At 44.2% G+C, this 17,049-nt stretch overlaps 2 protein-coding genes across 10 annotated transcripts; one reads left to right on the plus strand and one right to left on the minus strand.

Annotated features, from left to right (window-relative positions):
• Positions 1 to 6,021: 6,021 nt before the first annotated feature.
• LOC139581397 (putative nuclease HARBI1) lies at positions 6,022 to 9,734 on the minus strand. Of its 9 annotated transcripts, XM_071411192.1 has the most exons (10): positions 9,356 to 9,734; positions 9,006 to 9,076; positions 8,742 to 8,918; positions 8,590 to 8,651; positions 8,421 to 8,507; positions 8,292 to 8,333; positions 8,050 to 8,223; positions 7,935 to 7,970; positions 7,282 to 7,836; positions 6,887 to 7,000 (listed from the first exon to the last, which is right to left on the minus strand). In XM_071411192.1, exons 1-8 carry the CDS (start codon positions 9,511 to 9,513, stop codon positions 7,935 to 7,937), a joined length of 807 nt encoding a protein of 268 aa, XP_071267293.1. In that variant the 5' UTR covers positions 9,514 to 9,734; the 3' UTR covers positions 6,887 to 7,000; positions 7,282 to 7,836. The 9 variants fall into 9 exon arrangements, with proteins under 9 accessions (XP_071267239.1, XP_071267274.1, XP_071267258.1 ...); XM_071411183.1 differs by having other exon boundaries at positions 7,282 to 8,223; XM_071411138.1 differs by adding exons at positions 6,022 to 6,794; positions 7,097 to 7,212 and having other exon boundaries at positions 6,889 to 7,000; positions 7,282 to 8,333; positions 8,421 to 8,651; positions 8,742 to 9,076.
• A 1,126-nt stretch (positions 9,735 to 10,860) lies between these two features.
• Positions 10,861 to 16,359, plus strand: LOC139581436 (cyclin-dependent kinase 5 activator 1-like). The gene is made up of 2 exons (XM_071411198.1): positions 10,861 to 11,263; positions 12,419 to 16,359. The coding sequence occupies exon 2, from the start codon at positions 12,539 to 12,541 to the stop codon at positions 13,478 to 13,480; it is 942 nt and encodes a 313-aa protein (XP_071267299.1). The 5' UTR covers positions 10,861 to 11,263; positions 12,419 to 12,538; the 3' UTR covers positions 13,481 to 16,359.
• Positions 16,360 to 17,049: the final 690 nt, after the last annotated feature.

A 17,049-nucleotide genomic window follows, 5' to 3' on the forward strand; every position in this document is an offset into this window, starting at 1 on the left:
CTACAACTGCAATAAAACAGGCCACATGGCAGAGGATTGTAAGGCCCCACCAAGGAACAGTAGACAGAGACAGTTTAGGGATAGACAGAAGAGGGAACGTAGGCGAATGAGAGAGCGAGAGGAGTCTGAGGATGAGGAAGAACAGGCATGACTAGATGAGGGGAATGACAGGGAGGATTCAGAGGACACAGAAAGGAGGACAGGATTTGGCAACCTTATTGAGAAAGTGGATAGAGGTAGAGAAAGGGAGAAAGTCGAGAAAAGTGGACAGTCAAGAGAAAGGGGGAGATAGATGCTTTAACTGTCACAAACCGGGTCATTTAATGATCGGAGGGAGTACAATGGAATTATCATTATTATTAGGTTTTGTTTGTAGTCAACGTTTGGGTTTCTGAATCGGTGTAGTATAATGAAATGCTGACCAAGAGGTTGTGTGTTTTTTTTCTGGGAAAGGGAGTGCTTCATTGTCTCTCTTTGGAATGATATCTTAAAGGGGTACACACACACATGATATTTTAGAAGTTTTATTTTCTGATTTTTAATTAAACATGTGAATTCTTTTGATAAGGGAATGTTCTGGGAACCTGGGATACAACATGTAGAAAATGTTTGACGTTTTTTCTTTAATTTGTCTAATATAGTAAGAAACACTTCTTTGAAAGGGTGATATAACTTTTGACCTCTATCATAGCTCTCCTGTGTGGTCTGATCAGCCTCATGGGAGGGCCATTTGGATAATGAATTTAAAGTCATTTGTAATACTGATTTTAATGTAATTTGTGTAATTGATAATTATGATGGAGTTTATAGTTCTTTGACATATTTGCAATTTGAACCAATAAGAAGAAAGAAAGTGTCACGTTTGTCGTAATATGGAAGAGAGGAAGACCAAGGCGCAGCGTGAAGTGAATACATTCTTCTATTCATTTAAGAAGAAACACTAACCAAACTAATACAAAACAACAAAACGAACGTGACGCTATATATAACAGTGCAGACACAGGCAACTAACACATAGACAATCACCCACAACCCACAATGACAAAACAGGCTACCTAAATATGGTTCCCAATCAGAGACAACGACTAACACCTGCCTCTGATTGAGAACCATATCAGGCCAAACACAGAAACAGACAAACTAGACATACAACATAGAATGCCCACTCAGATCACACCCTGACCAAACAAAACATATAAACATACAAAGCAAACTATGGTCAGGGCGTGACAGTAAGAGCATAACCTTTGACTAAGGGTAGACTTCCTTTAGTCTCTCTTCCTATGGCCATAAGGGTACAATATTTTTTATTTGTGGAGGGTTTCAGAGTAGTAATTCTGATCTGATTATGTTATTTGAAACTTTGTTTTATCTTTAGTAGTAGGATTTTTTTTTTTACAATACTCTCATGGAGAATTATGGGATAGAAATGGGGTGAAGGTGGGTTTATAAAAAACTGTCATAAGGTTATTTTGAAACCCCCACTATTTTGGCTTAAGTAATGGTTAGTAATCTAGCAAAGTTTTATTTTCCCTTCGGTAATTAGCTGTTGTTGTATGCAGTGTAAGAAATGTAATACAACAAGGCTGTGAAATTGATATAATAGTATTATTATATTTTGTTGTTGAACAAGGTTATAAAGTTAGCAAGAATAAGTTTAATAATGGTAGACTTATGTTAAGTATTTAGAACATATTCTAAGCCAACAGGACAGGGATATATGACATCTGTGGTGATTCAGGATCATTGAGAGTATATATCGTAGAGTATTGTAACGAATGTCGTCTGGAGAAGGAGAAGAGGACCAAAATGCAGCGTGGTAAGTGTTCATGATAAATAATTTAATCAAAACTGAACACTACACAAAATAACAACGAGGAAAAAACGAAACAGTTCTGCAAGGTGAACATACACCAAACAGAAAACAACTACCCACAAACACAAGTGGAAAAACAGGCTACCTAAGTATGGCTCTCAATCAGAGACAACGATAGACAGCTGCCTCTGATTGAGAACCATACCGGGCCAAACACATAGAAACAGAAAACCTAGACCTACAGCATAGAATACCCACCCACATCACACCCTGACCAAACTAAAAATAGAAACATACAAAGCAATCTACGATCAGGGCGTGGCAGTACCCCCCCGGCCGCAAAACCTGAACCAATAGGGGAGGGTCTGGGTGGGCATTTCACCGCGGAGGCAGCTCTGGTGCGGGACGTAGACCCCACTCCACCTTAGTCTTGGCCCCCTTATGTAGCGCCTCTGGAGTGGCGACCCTCGCCGCCGACCCCGGACTGGGGACCCTTACAACGGACCCCGAATAGGAGGGACAGGCGGGAGGCTCTGGCAGTGCCGGACAGGCGGGAGGCTCTGGCAGCGCCGGACAGGCGGGAGGCTCTGGCAGCGCCGGACAGGCGGGAGACTCTGGCTGCTCCGGACAGGAGGGAGACTCTGGCTGCTCCGGACAGGAGGGAGACTCTGGCTGCTCCGGACAGGAGGGAGTCGCTGGCTGCTCCGGACAGGAGGGGGTCGCTGGAGGCTCCGGACTGGAGGGCGTCGCTGGAGGCTCCGGACTGGAGGGCGACGCTGGAGGCTCCGGACTAGAGGGCGTCGCTAGATGCTCCGGACTAGAGGGCGTCGCTGGAGGCTCCGGACTAGAGGGCATCGCTGGAGGCTCTGGACTAGAGGGCGTCGCTGGAGGCTCCGGACTAGAGGGCGTCGCTGGAGGCTTCGTGCCATGGATCATCACTGAAGGCTTCGTGCCATGGATCATCACTGGAGGCTTCGTGCCATGGATCATCACTGGAGGCTTCGTGCCATGGATCATCACTGGAGGCTTCGTGCCATGGATCATCACTGGAGGCTTCGTGCCTTGGATCATCACTGGAGGCTTCGTGCCATGGATCATCACTGGAGGCTTCGTGCCATGGATCATCACTGGAGGCTTCGTGCCATGGATCATCACTGGAGGCTTCTTGCCATGGATCTTCACTGGAGGCTTCGTGCCATGGATCATCACTGGAGGCTTCTTGCCATGGATCATCACTGGAGGCTTCGTGCCATGGATCATCACTGGAGGCTTCGGGCCATGGATCATCACTGGAGGCTTGGCTCTGGGAGAAGGCACAGGACTCACCAGGCTGGGGAGACATGCAGGAGGGTTAGGGCTTAGCACAGGCACAGAACTCACCAGGCTGGGGAGACATGCAGGAGGCCTTGTCCTTGACCGAGGCACCGGATGCACTGGACCGTGGAGGCGCACTGGCGGTCTCGAGCGCAGAGCTAGCACAACTCGTCCTGGCTGGATACCCCCTGTAGCCCGGCAAGTGCGAGGAGTTGGAGCAGGCCGCACTGGGCTGTGCTGGCAAACCGTGGACACCGTGCGTAGGGCTGGCGCAGGATAACCCGGTCCGAGGAGACGCACTGGAGGCCTAGAGAGCAGGGCTGGCACACTCCGTCCTGGCTCGATGGATGCGAGGAGCTGCGATGTAACGTACCAGGCTATGAACACGTACTGGAGACACCTTTAGCTCCACCGCATAGCGCGATGCCTGACCAGTACGACGCTCGCCACGGTAAGCACGGGGAGTTGGCTCAGGTCTCCTACCTGACTCCGCCAATCTCCCCATGTGCCCCCCCCAAAAAAGAAATCTGGGGCTGCCTCTCGGGCTTCTTTGCCAGCCGTGTTCGTGTCACCAACTCCATTCTCCGGTATCCCTCCTCGCACTGTTCCAGAGAATCCCAGGCGGGCTCCGGCACTCTCCCTGGGTCGACCGACCACCTTTCTATCTCCTCCCAGGTTGTCTCATAGTCCACATAGTGCTGCTCACCTGTCCAGGAGTCCTTTTCACCACGGTGCTTGGTCCTTTGGTGGTGTGTGGTTCTACAACATAGAATACCCACCCACATCACACCCTGAAAAATAGAAACATACAAAGCAATCTACGGTCAGGGTGTGACAAGTATATATAGTATACATCAAGATAAACTTTATCAACTAGGTAATAATCTTAGAGATTACTACCATAGACACATTGATTTTTCTAAAAAATCCATGAGTGCAGACAGGGAGACAGTGAGACATTTAGTAAATATTTGGAAACAACCCATATTTGATACTGACTGTTATAAGAAAGAGCGACAGACAGATAGTAGAAAAGGCAGACGGAGAAGGGCTCCCCCGCCCTGTGCTGGGCCCTAAGGTGACCTTGATGGTTTGGGAGTATTAGGAGGAGGGGGGGGGGGGCAGGAAGTGAGCAAGATAGAGAGAGAGCAGAAGGAATTTGAGGAGAATGAGAGGGAGAGACTGGGAGTGATACGAAGGTTAGAATCTCATAATAAGCCAGGATTGAGAGAAGATAGAAGTGACACAGAATAGTTAGATGCCGATGAGAAGATACCCCAATTCCCACTCATAACCTTACCCAACCCCAGAGCTGGGTACGGAGCATAACCAGACACGATAGAAGTCTATAGGGCATGGACACAGAGGGATGAGGCAAGGGCGTAGCAATGGAAAATTCTTGTGACATGGTTACTGAAACATTTTACTTGTTAAGACTGTGATATGTTGTTGTTTATCTACCTTAGTTGAATGCATTGCCACTCTGGATAAGAGTGTCTGCTAAATTACCAAAATGTAAATGTATATGTGAAAATGAACAACTGCAAAGCACACTGGGTATTTTCATTGGCCTTGTTACAAGCAGAGCTTATTAGAGTAATACTCAGCATGCTTTGCCATGATTCATTTTTACATATACTGTACATGTATATTTAGTTCATTTAGCAGATGCTCTTATCACACCATAGGGCCATCATCATTTTGATACCAATGTAGAGGGAAAGGGGGCCACAAAATTGTGAACAACTATAAAGAAATGGTATAGAAAAGTATTTTGTATTTTGAAAATACAAATTACAGCTTTCAAAAGTATCTTGTTACAAAATACATTGGACTGTAGTTCAGCCCAGTGTAATACAACTGTCACGTTCCTGACCTGTTTTCTGTTGTTTTTGTATGTGTTTAGTCGGTCAGGGCGTGAGTTGGGGTGGGCATTCTATGTTATGTGTATCTATGTTAGTTAATGGGTTACCTGATATGGTTCTCAATTAGAGGCAGGTGTAATTCATTTCCTCTGATTGAGAACCATATTAAGGTAGGATGTTCTCACTGTTTGTTTGTGGGTGATTGTCTTCCGTGTCTGTGTTTGTCGCGCCACACGGGACTGTTTCGGTTTGTGTAGTCTATTCCTGTTCTGCGTGTTTATGTAAGTTTTTCCAGTTCAGGGGCCTGTTGCACAAAACTAGGATAAGGGATTAAGCCAGGATATCTTGGTGATCCTGGCTCAATTGATCCGTAATCCGGTTGCACTAAAGATGGATAGGGGGCAGGAGGATATGTTATGGTATAAATTACCATGGAGATTTATTCTGTGGAGCTAGCCTGCTCCAGACCAGGCTAAATTCCAGGATCTATTTAATCTCATCCCTAATGTCAGTCAGCAGTCACCACAAATGGAAACCAATAGTTATTTCACTGCTCACTATACATTGTTATCACATATAACTAGACCCACTGTTATTATTTAAACGTTTGTGATCATTAATTTCAATGATTTTGGATAAAAAATGATTTTTAGATGATGTTGCTATCATTAGATAATTTACAGTTTCCCATAGACTATAAGGCTATATATAAAATGATAGAATATTAGGGCCACAGAGGGGAAAAAAACACAAGTCATAATATTGTAACCAGTTGTTTTAAAGGAGGACAGTTGTTAAAATGACAGATGTGGGGCATTTCGTGAAATTGTACTTCAGTATGGTTTCATAAACAAAGACATGCTGATGTGCCAGAATATTAAGTATCACATTGTCATAAGTATCAAAACTGTAAAAACAATATGTAGCTTTTCTGCAGAAAGAACCAGCCTCATAAATTTATGACTTTATCCTTTTTCTTCAGTGTGGCCCTAGTACTCTGTCATATAAACAAATACACATTCCATATGAATATAAAAACACAATGTGTAACATTATGTTCCTTTATTGAATAAGGACAAAACAAAGCAGGTAAACCATCAGCTCCTTTCGAAACTGAAGTCACAGTGACTCTACAAGATGGAAAGCACAGAATCCAAGCATATTATACAAAATGATACATACACATTCAAAGGTCTGTATATAACACACCCTGCATGTCTGCACACTAAAATAAATGCAGGACAAATCCATACACATCAACTGAACAGACAAATGAATGGATGCAGTAGCCTCCCTGCAGCCTTGTATTACACACAGTATACCGCACAAACATCATAAGAGGCCAAATTCGTCAAAAAACGAACCCAAAAAAAAACAAATTCCTCTGCCACCGCAGGACATATTTAACCAAAATTGAAAGCACACATACTAACTAAAATAATTCAACGCATATTGGTCCCTCAGCAGCCGACCACTGTCGTCATCAGGGAAGATTGCCGGATTGTCCCAGTCCATGGCTGGTGGCACTCTGGGGGCCCTCTCCTTCCTCAGGCAGGCCACATTGTGGAGGACAGCACAAGCCACGGTAATATCACATGCCCTAACAGGGCTGACCCTTAATTTGTGAAGGCAGTGAAAGCGTGCCTTCAGGAGGCCAAAGGTCATTTCAACTCTGGCCCTGGTCCTGGCATGGGCATGGTTGTAGGCCTGCTGTGCTTCCTGGGGGTCTGTGAAAGGTGTCAGGAGAAAAGGCTGGCAGCCATACCCCCTGTCTCCCAGCAACACACCAGAGAATTCACCTGTCAACACAAAATCTCATCATTACTACCTCATAAACACAGTGATATTCTTGACACAGCCATGATGGTTATAAATAGGGGTTGTGTGGCTTACCTTGTGATAGGCACTGATAGATTTCAGAGGCCCGAAAGATTCTGGAGTCATGGACTGAGCCAGGCCATTTTGCCACAACATTGCTGATCACACAGTCAGCATTGCAGACCATCTGAAATCATAAGATGAGGAATATTACACCAATCAATGCACATCACTGGCAATGCAGAGTGTTCGTCAATGGACAATATCAAAAAGTTATGTTCACCTGAACATTAATGCTGTGAAAGGATTTCCTATTCACAAAATCGGCCTCATGGGCACCTGAGGGGGCTTTTATCCTTATGTGTGTGCAGTCCACTGCACCAATGACATTGGGGAAACCTGTCACACAAAGTAATGAGTATCCTACTATGTGTTAACAGTTGTCCTGTAATTTGTAGATCCTCTTACCTGCAATCCTATAGAACTCCTCTTTGATGTCACAGAGTCTTCTGTGGCCAGGGAAGGAGATGAAGACATCTGCTAATGCTTTGATAGCCAGACACACACTCCTTATTGTGCGGCAAATTGTGGCCTTGTTCAGCTGTTCTGCATCCCCCACTGAGTACAGGAAGGCTCCACTAGCAAAAAAGCGCAAGGCCACACAAACCATTTGCTCCACACTCAGTGCATGGCTCCGTGCAGTGCGGTGCTTAATCCTGGGACCCAGTAGTCTGCATAGATACCTGATGCCATCTGCAGAAAACCTGTATCTTTCATATAGATGGTCATCAGGGAAGGCCAGTGGGTCCAACCGGTCCCTGAAGACCCTTTCTCGCCTGAAGGCTCTCCTCAGCACAAGTGCTTCTTCATCCACCACATCTCGCACGAATGGGCATGCCATTGTCAGAGCAGAAAGGAACACACAATTTTGGGCCTTCATATAGGCTAGTGGCCACACCTGGTGCTGGGGGGGTGGGCAAAAGAGGGCGATGCCTTATAACGATGACTTGGTTGTACTGATTGCTGGGAAAATAAAAAAAACCTTAGAAAGATGCCACCGTCCTGTGTGCTCACAATAAGAGCTCATATGTCATGGCTCACTTGACTTTACGAGAATATACCTAATTTTTATTTTGAGCTGTGTCATCTTCTTGGAGCTGGGGGAGGAAAGAAAAATAATGATTAATACATTTGTGTTACAGTTAGCATACAGTGTACATTGAAGGCATATCTCACCTCCCTCTCAAGTTTTTTTATTTCAAGGTCCAGTTTCCTAATTGTCCTCTTTTTTATTTCGGACTCCAGTGCAAGATTTTCCATCTTTTTCTTCTTGTACTGAATGTCTATGTCTGCCAGTTCTATTTGGCGCCGGAGGTGGTTGCCATACAACTTTCTGATAGCTTGTGAGCTCTGTGAACACAATACAATTAGCGCAGCTGGAATTTGGCAGGATGTGGTGTCCTTTTATTAATACGCACTATGTTGCCAGGCTGGTTTTCCCACTGTATAGCATCTGGGTCCTGTAAAAGAAATTAGATTTTTTGATTTTGATGAGGACTCCTCACCATTGTAGAGTAAATAGTACTTTCACAGTCTTAACATGATACCTCATGCCTTCTGGAATCCAGAGAGATGGTCTCCTCCTCATCATCGTCTCCATCATGTGCTGTTGCTGCTGCACTGGGGCCTTCACCCTATCACATTTAATCGGATTCATATTGAAGCTAGTAGACAAGACATGCCAGGCCTACAGTATGCCTTTGATGGAGTACTCACTGGATCAGCATCGTCTGGTGCTTGTGCTGGTGGCTCTAACAGGAACACAGTGCTGCCAGACACTGCAAGGCAATAGGTAAACCAAAGTCAGACAGTCCAAATTGATTCAATATGAATGTGGTTGTATCCCATGTAGAGATGGAAGGACATACCTTGAATGAAGCGGGTGGCATCTTGGGAGGAACCTATGCTCGTCTCTTTCCCCCCAGGGATCCCCTCTAAGACGGGCCTGCCTTTATTTAGCTCCAAGGCCATGTCCTCTGCTGGGGTAAGGTCAGCCTTTGGTGACCCACCACCCGTGCCTTGTCTGTGGGTATTCTTTTTCACTGCTAAAACAGTACAGACAATGTGTGAGCAGGCACCTTCTGGGTACAATATATGCTTGTGCTTTGTTAAATATTAGTCAGGGACCATACCATTCTGCAGAATGTTCTTGTATTTGATTTTGACCTGCTGCCATGTCCGTTTTGGCCCGTTCATGTTTAATCTACACACACACACACATTTAATGGAGTCACACTGCAAAAAATTACTTGGTATTTTTGTCTTGTTTTCAGTAAAAATATCAAAAAATTTATCATAGCTTTATACAGTGTGATGGAGTTACTTTACACAATTTCACTCATATCTGCAGTGCATTTCAATTAAAAATTTAACCGTTTCATAATTACAGTACAACTGCATTTTTGGAGATGTGAATTAAATATTTGAATTGTAATTGTGATGTTTCAGCGGAGCGGTGAGTGTGTAATTGTGCACTACTTACGCATTCAGGCGGTCTGCAATACTTTGCCACGCTTTTTCTCTTTGCTTTATCACTGTGGCGGTGTTGCCTTTCTTCTTAATTATATCTTTTACCTCCTCGTATGCCTCCATGAGGATTTGTGCTTCCGACGGGGAAAAGTACGCGGCTCTAGTTGCCATGGTAAATCAGTTAATCTGTGATCTGTGGCGGGGTCTATTTGAGTGAGCCGTGAGCGCGCACCTATCCAGGATTGGTTTCACCTGGCTTAATGAATCCGTGTCTGCTCATCCTGGCTTGGTCTTTGTGCAACCAATTAAGCCTGGACGCACATGTTTTGGCTTCATTGAGCTCAGCTGAGTCATTTATCCCGGATGTCTTAATTCTACTTTTGTGCAACAGGCCCCAGGACTGTCTACGTCGTTTTGTTATTTTGTTAATTATCAAGTGGAGTTCGTTTTCGTCTTGTTCAATAAATTCATCATGTCTTCATTACCCGTTGCGTCTTGGTCCAATCTCTCTCCTCAAGACGATCGTTACAACAACATACAAAATACTCAGAAATAATTCAAATACTTATTTCAAATCTATATAACATAAATACTTCCCATCTCTGATCGTAGATCAATAACCAAACATCAACAACCCAACCTGGCTCTGACAAAGGATTGTGAAGTGACCCAACTGCTGGCTCAAAATAACCCAACATATGTGTTCTGTTCAATATCTACCCAAATTGAATTGTTTTTAACCCAGCAATTTTTTGGTCCATCACCCAACCATGCGGACACATGTTAGAGATAGCTGCCCGATGAAACACAAACATAATTCCATAATTGAGCATGCATTGGAGAGATTAAAGGAAAAAGCTAATGGCCTAAATAAATGACGGTGTATAGTGCTCTTTATTCCCTTGTAATGGGGACAATGTCTAAATTATCCTTTTTGACTAAGGATTTCAAGTGTAGTCTATTCCGCAATGTTAAAACCCCCTGTCCACCGGACATGCACGATGCAGAATTTCAGAATAAGTTACAAACGCATGTTTATCTACAATATATAGGCCTACGGAGAATCCTGATCTGCCAATGGGGTTTGAGTTTACATGAGGGTATCCAACTAGTTTGTATGGCATAACTGTATTGGTTGTCAGTGGAGTGAAGGGCACCTCTGGATACAGCGGATTCAGCACCATGGACCGAGCACCCAGCGGTTGGCTACCCACACATCCACAGACAATACTGTTTCTAGCGCTACGATTGCGAGAGCGACATAGCAGAAACAGCAGCCTACAGCGTGGACCAATAGGATGGCTGCATATCAGGTTCACAGCCAACCCGAATATCTGCAGATGCCTGCATCAAAGCGTCGAGATTTTTGCTGGGTTGCTTATTATGGATAAGCCCTCTATTTTTAGAATCTGTAGTATACATTTTATCGTTTAATTTTCAATGTTTAAATCTTCCTTTTCTTCTTTCTCGACTTTCCCTACGGCGTGTTTGAGAGAAACACCCCCCTCTGTCTGCTTCGTCGCGAGGACTGCGATAACAGCCGTGCTATTGATTTTTGCTCTTCAATGGAATACATTTTTATTCTAATAGCGAGTGTTGGCAATACATTTCGCATCTGCTGTGTACCGGTATTGCCCTCTATGAGAAAGAGACTATTCCATTACTCTTAGCTGAAGATTGAGACAACACACATAGACACAACAAGAACCGGGAAACGTTCATTCATAGAGCCTTGTCTTGCTCCTAGATACCCCAGGACCGTGGACAGCGCTTGTGCCAGTGGCCGCAGCTCGGTGTGAAAAAAATCTATTAGGCCTATCGGTTAATCACAATCATAACATTATACTCAAGAATTGACTAAAAGTAAAGATTACAAGCCGTGATTCTATATGGATTAAACCAGAAGACTATTGATTTGAAGGTAAGACATTGTGACGTTATGAGCAGTTGTTATTCTGCCGCTTGTGTCACCATCATTATCAAGTGATTTAATCAACATGCTACAAACAATACAGTATATTCGGTTTCTTTATCATTGCACTGTATTTGTCTTTATTGGGCACAATTAAGAAACCATTCCATATCTTGGTAACGGAGAGTGGAAATGTCTTCAATAATGGGTCATGTGTCATCAATAAACAATATTTATCGATATCCCAAATAAAAAATATGTAACATCAACAACTATAACATCTATATCTATATCAAAGCTGTCTTGTGCTAAAGTGGATGGTGTTTTCATTCAAGGCTTCCATTTTGAAGCTAAGATGGATGCTTGTGCACATTTCTTTATCATGCTTCGGTGGCCCTATCTCGCTCCTTATATAAAATTCATAGTAATGATGTAATGTTTTGCCTGGTTAGATTCATTCAAATTTGCATTCGAAATTAGAGATATGGAACATAATCCATCTTATAAATTATATTATTAACATCACGATTGAAATGAATATTAAAACCAATCCTAATTTCAAAATTGTATAGTGAATGCTGCGAGATTTGGCCGTTATGAAGGGGCTGTCTCTGAGGGGTTTTATATAGTCCCAAGGTCTATTCATTCATCTGTGACTAACAAAAAAAACAACATGCAACTATGAATCTCCTGTAAACACAGGCTATTTAATAAACGTGATAATTATTCATAGCCCAATTAACACACATATAAGGAACTGATTGATTAATCTAAACCAAGCTGTAAAGGAATTTGATTTGGTTATAAGTTGGACATTTTTGATTATTTCGGTTTTAAAAGATAGGAAGTCAGATTTGCGTCTGATGTATATCAGCTCAACAAACTAAAAACCATGTGTTTGAAATGAACACGAAATATTAATACTATTCAAATGTAATATCTAATGTATCTAATGCCTTCCAAATAATACAAATTACTTTACCTCCTGCATTTTCCAAGATCAACAGTTGTTGTTTTAAATAACTGTTGAAAATGCATTCAGTAATCAATGTACAGCTCACCTTCAATACAATTGTCACCCAAATACCAAATGTATTACCATGCACAAAACGCTGCAGCATACATACTACTTTGTAATGCACTTTCTCTTTTGTTTATCGACAGGTACCATTTCCCCTCTCAGAGAACAAGCATCTTTGGTTCTTCCCATTAAAAACACTTTTGTCAGATCCCCCAGAGAAGAGAACCAACACTCCATCCATAACTCTCTCCCTCAGAGGAACCATGGGTACTGTACTGTCCCTCTCCCCCAGCTACCGGAAGGCGGCCCTGTTCGAGGATGGCCCGGCCACTGTGGGCCATTACACGGCCGTCCAGAACAGCAAAAACTCCAAGGACGCCAAGAGCCTCAAGCGCCAGTCCCTCATCAGTGTGTTGCCATGGAAACGCATTGTGGCAGTATCTGCCAAACGGAAAGGTTCCAAAAAGCTCCCGCCCGACGACGGGCAGAAGGTCAGCACTGAGCACACCATCACCAACAGCCAGAAGCTGAAGAAGTCCCAGTCCTGCGCCAACTTGTCCTCTTTCACCACGCAGGAACCCACCATAGCTGCCACCATCCCCACCTCCAAGACCGTCTCCAACGTGGCCGCAGCCACCAAGAAGAACTCGCTGACCGGTTCCACTGGGGGCCAGGCAACGAACGCGGGCACACCCAAGCGCGTGATCGTCCAGGCCTCCACCAGCGAGCTAATGCGTAGTTTGGGTGAGTTCCTGTGCCGGCGCTGCTACCGGCTGAAGCGCCTGTCGCCCACCGACCCAGTGCTGTGGCTGCGAAGCGTGGATCGCTCCCTCCTCCTCCAGGGCTGGCAGGACCAGGGCTTCATCACCCCGGCCAACGTGGTCTTCCTCTACATGCTGTGCCGTGATGTGGTCTCCTCCGAAGTGGCCAGCGAGAGGGAGCTGCAAGCCTCTCTGCTCACCTGCCTCTACCTGTCCTACTCCTATATGGGCAATGAGATCTCCTACCCACTCAAGCCCTTCCTGGTGGAGGCTGAGAAGGAGGCCTTTTGGGACCGCTGCCTGGAAATCATCAACCGCATGAGTGGCAAGATGCTACAGATCAACTCCGACCCGCACTACTTCACCCAGGTGTTCGCCGACCTCAAAAACGAGAGCAAGAAGGAGGAAGAGAAGACAAGGTTGTTGATAGGCCTCGACCGATAAGAGGAACCATGGGAAGATGGTAAAGGGAGGAACAGGGGAGAAGTGGGACGGGTGGGATGTGGATAGGGTCGGGGTGACACGCACGACTACAGAAAGAACACAAGTGTTGTCTGGTGTTCCCATCTTGTATTAGTAGGAAATTGATTTAGCTGGAGGCCCATAATGGCCAATCAGGAGGCTCTGGTGTCATATATCATGTTAACAAGGCCAGTGTTTGGGCATTATAGTACTTACAGACAATCACACAGATAAAATGACTGATAACCTTTATGTTGAGTGAACAGTAAAACACTGCCTTCAGGACATTTGATAACAGAGATGCAGCTTGGTCTAGGGCTGGACACATATTACATATTACTTCAACAGCAGCCAAACCTGACAAGATTACATTGATAGAAAATGATGACCCATCACAAACCCAAAACAGGTAACCAAATGTCAGTGACTTGAGTAAAAAGATGAATGGCTGAGTAAAAAACAGATACATTTTATGTGTCCAGATTCAGAGTCAAGAGAATCACTTTAGGGACTTCAGAAAGCTGTGAGGCCACTGCATCCCTTTTCCCCCTCTCCAAGCTGCATCGGCATCCTTACTGACCCTAAATATTAACACAGACAGTGGAAACACCAGACAACTTCACTGTAGTAGTCTGCTCGTGTACTGTACATACTTAGGGGGGGGACGAATAAACTATAAGAGAGTCATCAAAGCAACCAAAAGCAGAGCTAAGGAGAGGATCCGTGTGGATTCAACAAGGCAATGTGGGGGCACAAGAAACATCATGATTCCACTACGCATGAGATCACGTCCCATGTCATCACGTGTCCCCTCTAGTTCTCACGCCTTCACACGTCTTCACACGTCCTCTCACGTCTTCTCACGTCCTCATTTCCTAATGTCCTCCACACGACCACCAATTGCCAATGCCCCCTACCTCACCACCAACAATAGCCTGCCCAAGTCTACCCCCACAGCATTGCACTTCTTCCCACAACAAGCATGCCTGGTTTTATTTCACCATTTACAGATAAGAGTGGAACATTGCCAAACCTCATCCCCCACCACAGGCCTGATTTGTGTTTTGCTGCGGAGAGGAGGCTAGAAAGTGATATGGAATGCCAGTAGAACATACTGCTGAGTTGATTGACTTCCAAAACAACACTCGTCGAGAACTACAGGAGACTGTTATTGTGGCACTTCATGTGATGTGTCCACCTGCTTAGTTTCCATTGAGGACAGAACAAAATGGATTCTCCATTCAGTCATCACCCTTAAAGAGACGCTTCCCTCCCCACTGATGGTTATTTATGTAACGACTTGTGTTGACATGCATGTGTGCTTCTATGGGTTCCTAGCATGCTGCTTTGTGTTCGCACACCACGGCTACGTCCTAAGGGGCACCTTATTTCCTATGTAATGGGCTGCTCTGGCCAAAGGTAGTGCACTACATAGGGAATGGGATGTCATTTGGGACATAGCTCCACATTATTTTAGACTGAGAGTAGTATGCTGCAATGCTGCCCTTACCTTAAATAATTATGATATTATGATTACTGATTAAGTCTTCGTTTTGATGAAAACCCACCTCCTGCAAGGTTGGGATTTCGAGAGTCCTGTGCCATATCGTTCTGAAGATTAGGATTTATAAAAACAACAACCCAAGTCTTGGATCATCATGCAGAACAAGAAAGACTTCTTCATGCAATCATCCTATACATTTCATTAGTTATTATTATATTATTGTGTATGTATGTTGGAGATGACAGAGCCAGTGACTTGTGTTCTACCAATGTAACTCAATGGCCACATGTAACAAGAGAAATAGGAATTATCTGTCCATTTCAGAATCTCCACTGACTTGGCTACGTAGCTCTCAATTTAAACTGCCATTGATATTATCAACGGTCTCAAACCTAATGAAAAATATGCATATGAAAATCAGATTGCAAGAGCCTGCGTACATATTCTTCCTGTATGATGTGTTTAGGATGGATTGGACGGTAGATAGCTGATGTATAACTTTCAGATAAAATTGGAATTATAATTATCAAGACATTTTCTTTGCTGTTGCTGTTCAACTCAGCGAAGGGCAAGTCGCAAAGAACAGAGGGAAGGAAACAAATGTTTGGAATGGAAGACCCATCCATTTCGGAATGGAACACCCAGCCTGTTTGGAATGGAACACCCAGCCTGTTTGGAATGGAACACCCAGCCTGTTTGGAATGGAACACCCAGCTGTTTGGAATGGAAGACCCATCCATTTCGGAATGGAACACCCACCCTGTTTGGAATGGAACATCCAGCCTGTTTGGAATGGAACACCCACCCTGTTTGGAATGGAACATCCAGCCTGTTTGGAATGGAACACCCAGCCTGTTTGGAATGGAACACCCAGCCTGTTTGGAATGGAACACCCAGCCTGTTTGGAATGGAACACCCAGCTGTTTGGAATGGAACACTCAGCATGTTTGTAAAGGAACACCCAGACTGTTTGGAATAGAACATCCATCCTGTTTGGAATGGAACACTCAGTCTGTTTGGAATGGAACACAGCCTGGGACTCTATGGAACTCTATGGAGAGGGGTGAAGTTCACCCTGTATCCTCTTCTTTCTTTGACTAAGTCATAACTATGTGCCATGTTTTCACTTGCAACACAAACAAGACAACACATTTGTACAATACAAAGTTAATGGGGTTATTTAATTGTTTTCCTCCTTTTCATTTGTGAATCATATTGTGTGCAACTTTGTTGAACAATTAAAGTCAAAAAAGTGTTATTAGAGTAAAGATGAGGCAATCTGTGACTAATGTATGTGGATGTATGACTATGTATGTGAGTGAGACTTTATATTAAAAAATATACATTTGCAAGCCTTTTGAAATGTTCTGTTTCTTTGTGACTGATCTTGTGAATGAATGTTGAACATTGAGGCAATAGGAACTTCATCTTACACAGATAGGCTTGGTGGAATTTTCATTGTATTGGATAGACCAATCCTGTCCCAGGGACCTCACACTATAAATCCATCATGCAGACAGGCCAAATGCTTTCTACCTCCTAGCCATATAAAGCACTGTATAAACAATATGAGGGGGGAAATCCCTTCGTCTGTAGGCCTGTTGTTCTGCCCCTGAGCAAGGCAGTTAACCCACTGTTCCCCAGGGCCCCGAAGACGTGGATGTCGATTATGGCAGCCCCCCGCACCTCTCTGATTCAGAGGGGTTGGGTTAAATGCGGAAGACACATTTCAGTTGAATGCATTCAGTTGTACAACTGACTAGGTATCCCCCTTTCCCTTTCCATGGAAGCCCCCCCCGTAAAAGGAACTTCACTTCCCATGAGCCTGCGTTAGCCAGTCTAGCCACAATGAGGCAGTAGAGAGTTGCTGCTCATCATAAGGAATGCTGAGCAACTTGCAGCTTGGAGATTTGAGAGGATAGATACTGTATCTAAGTACGATCATGGACATTGCTTCACCTTTCCATATGATAGGCTGGATGGAATGTTGAATTAGAGAGGATTCGGTTGCTTAATATGTCTGCCAAACTATAGCCTATGTCTGCTG

This window comes from Salvelinus alpinus, chromosome 1 (genome assembly GCF_045679555.1).
Source record: "Salvelinus alpinus chromosome 1, SLU_Salpinus.1, whole genome shotgun sequence".
Lineage (NCBI taxonomy): Eukaryota > Metazoa > Chordata > Actinopteri > Salmoniformes > Salmonidae > Salvelinus > Salvelinus alpinus.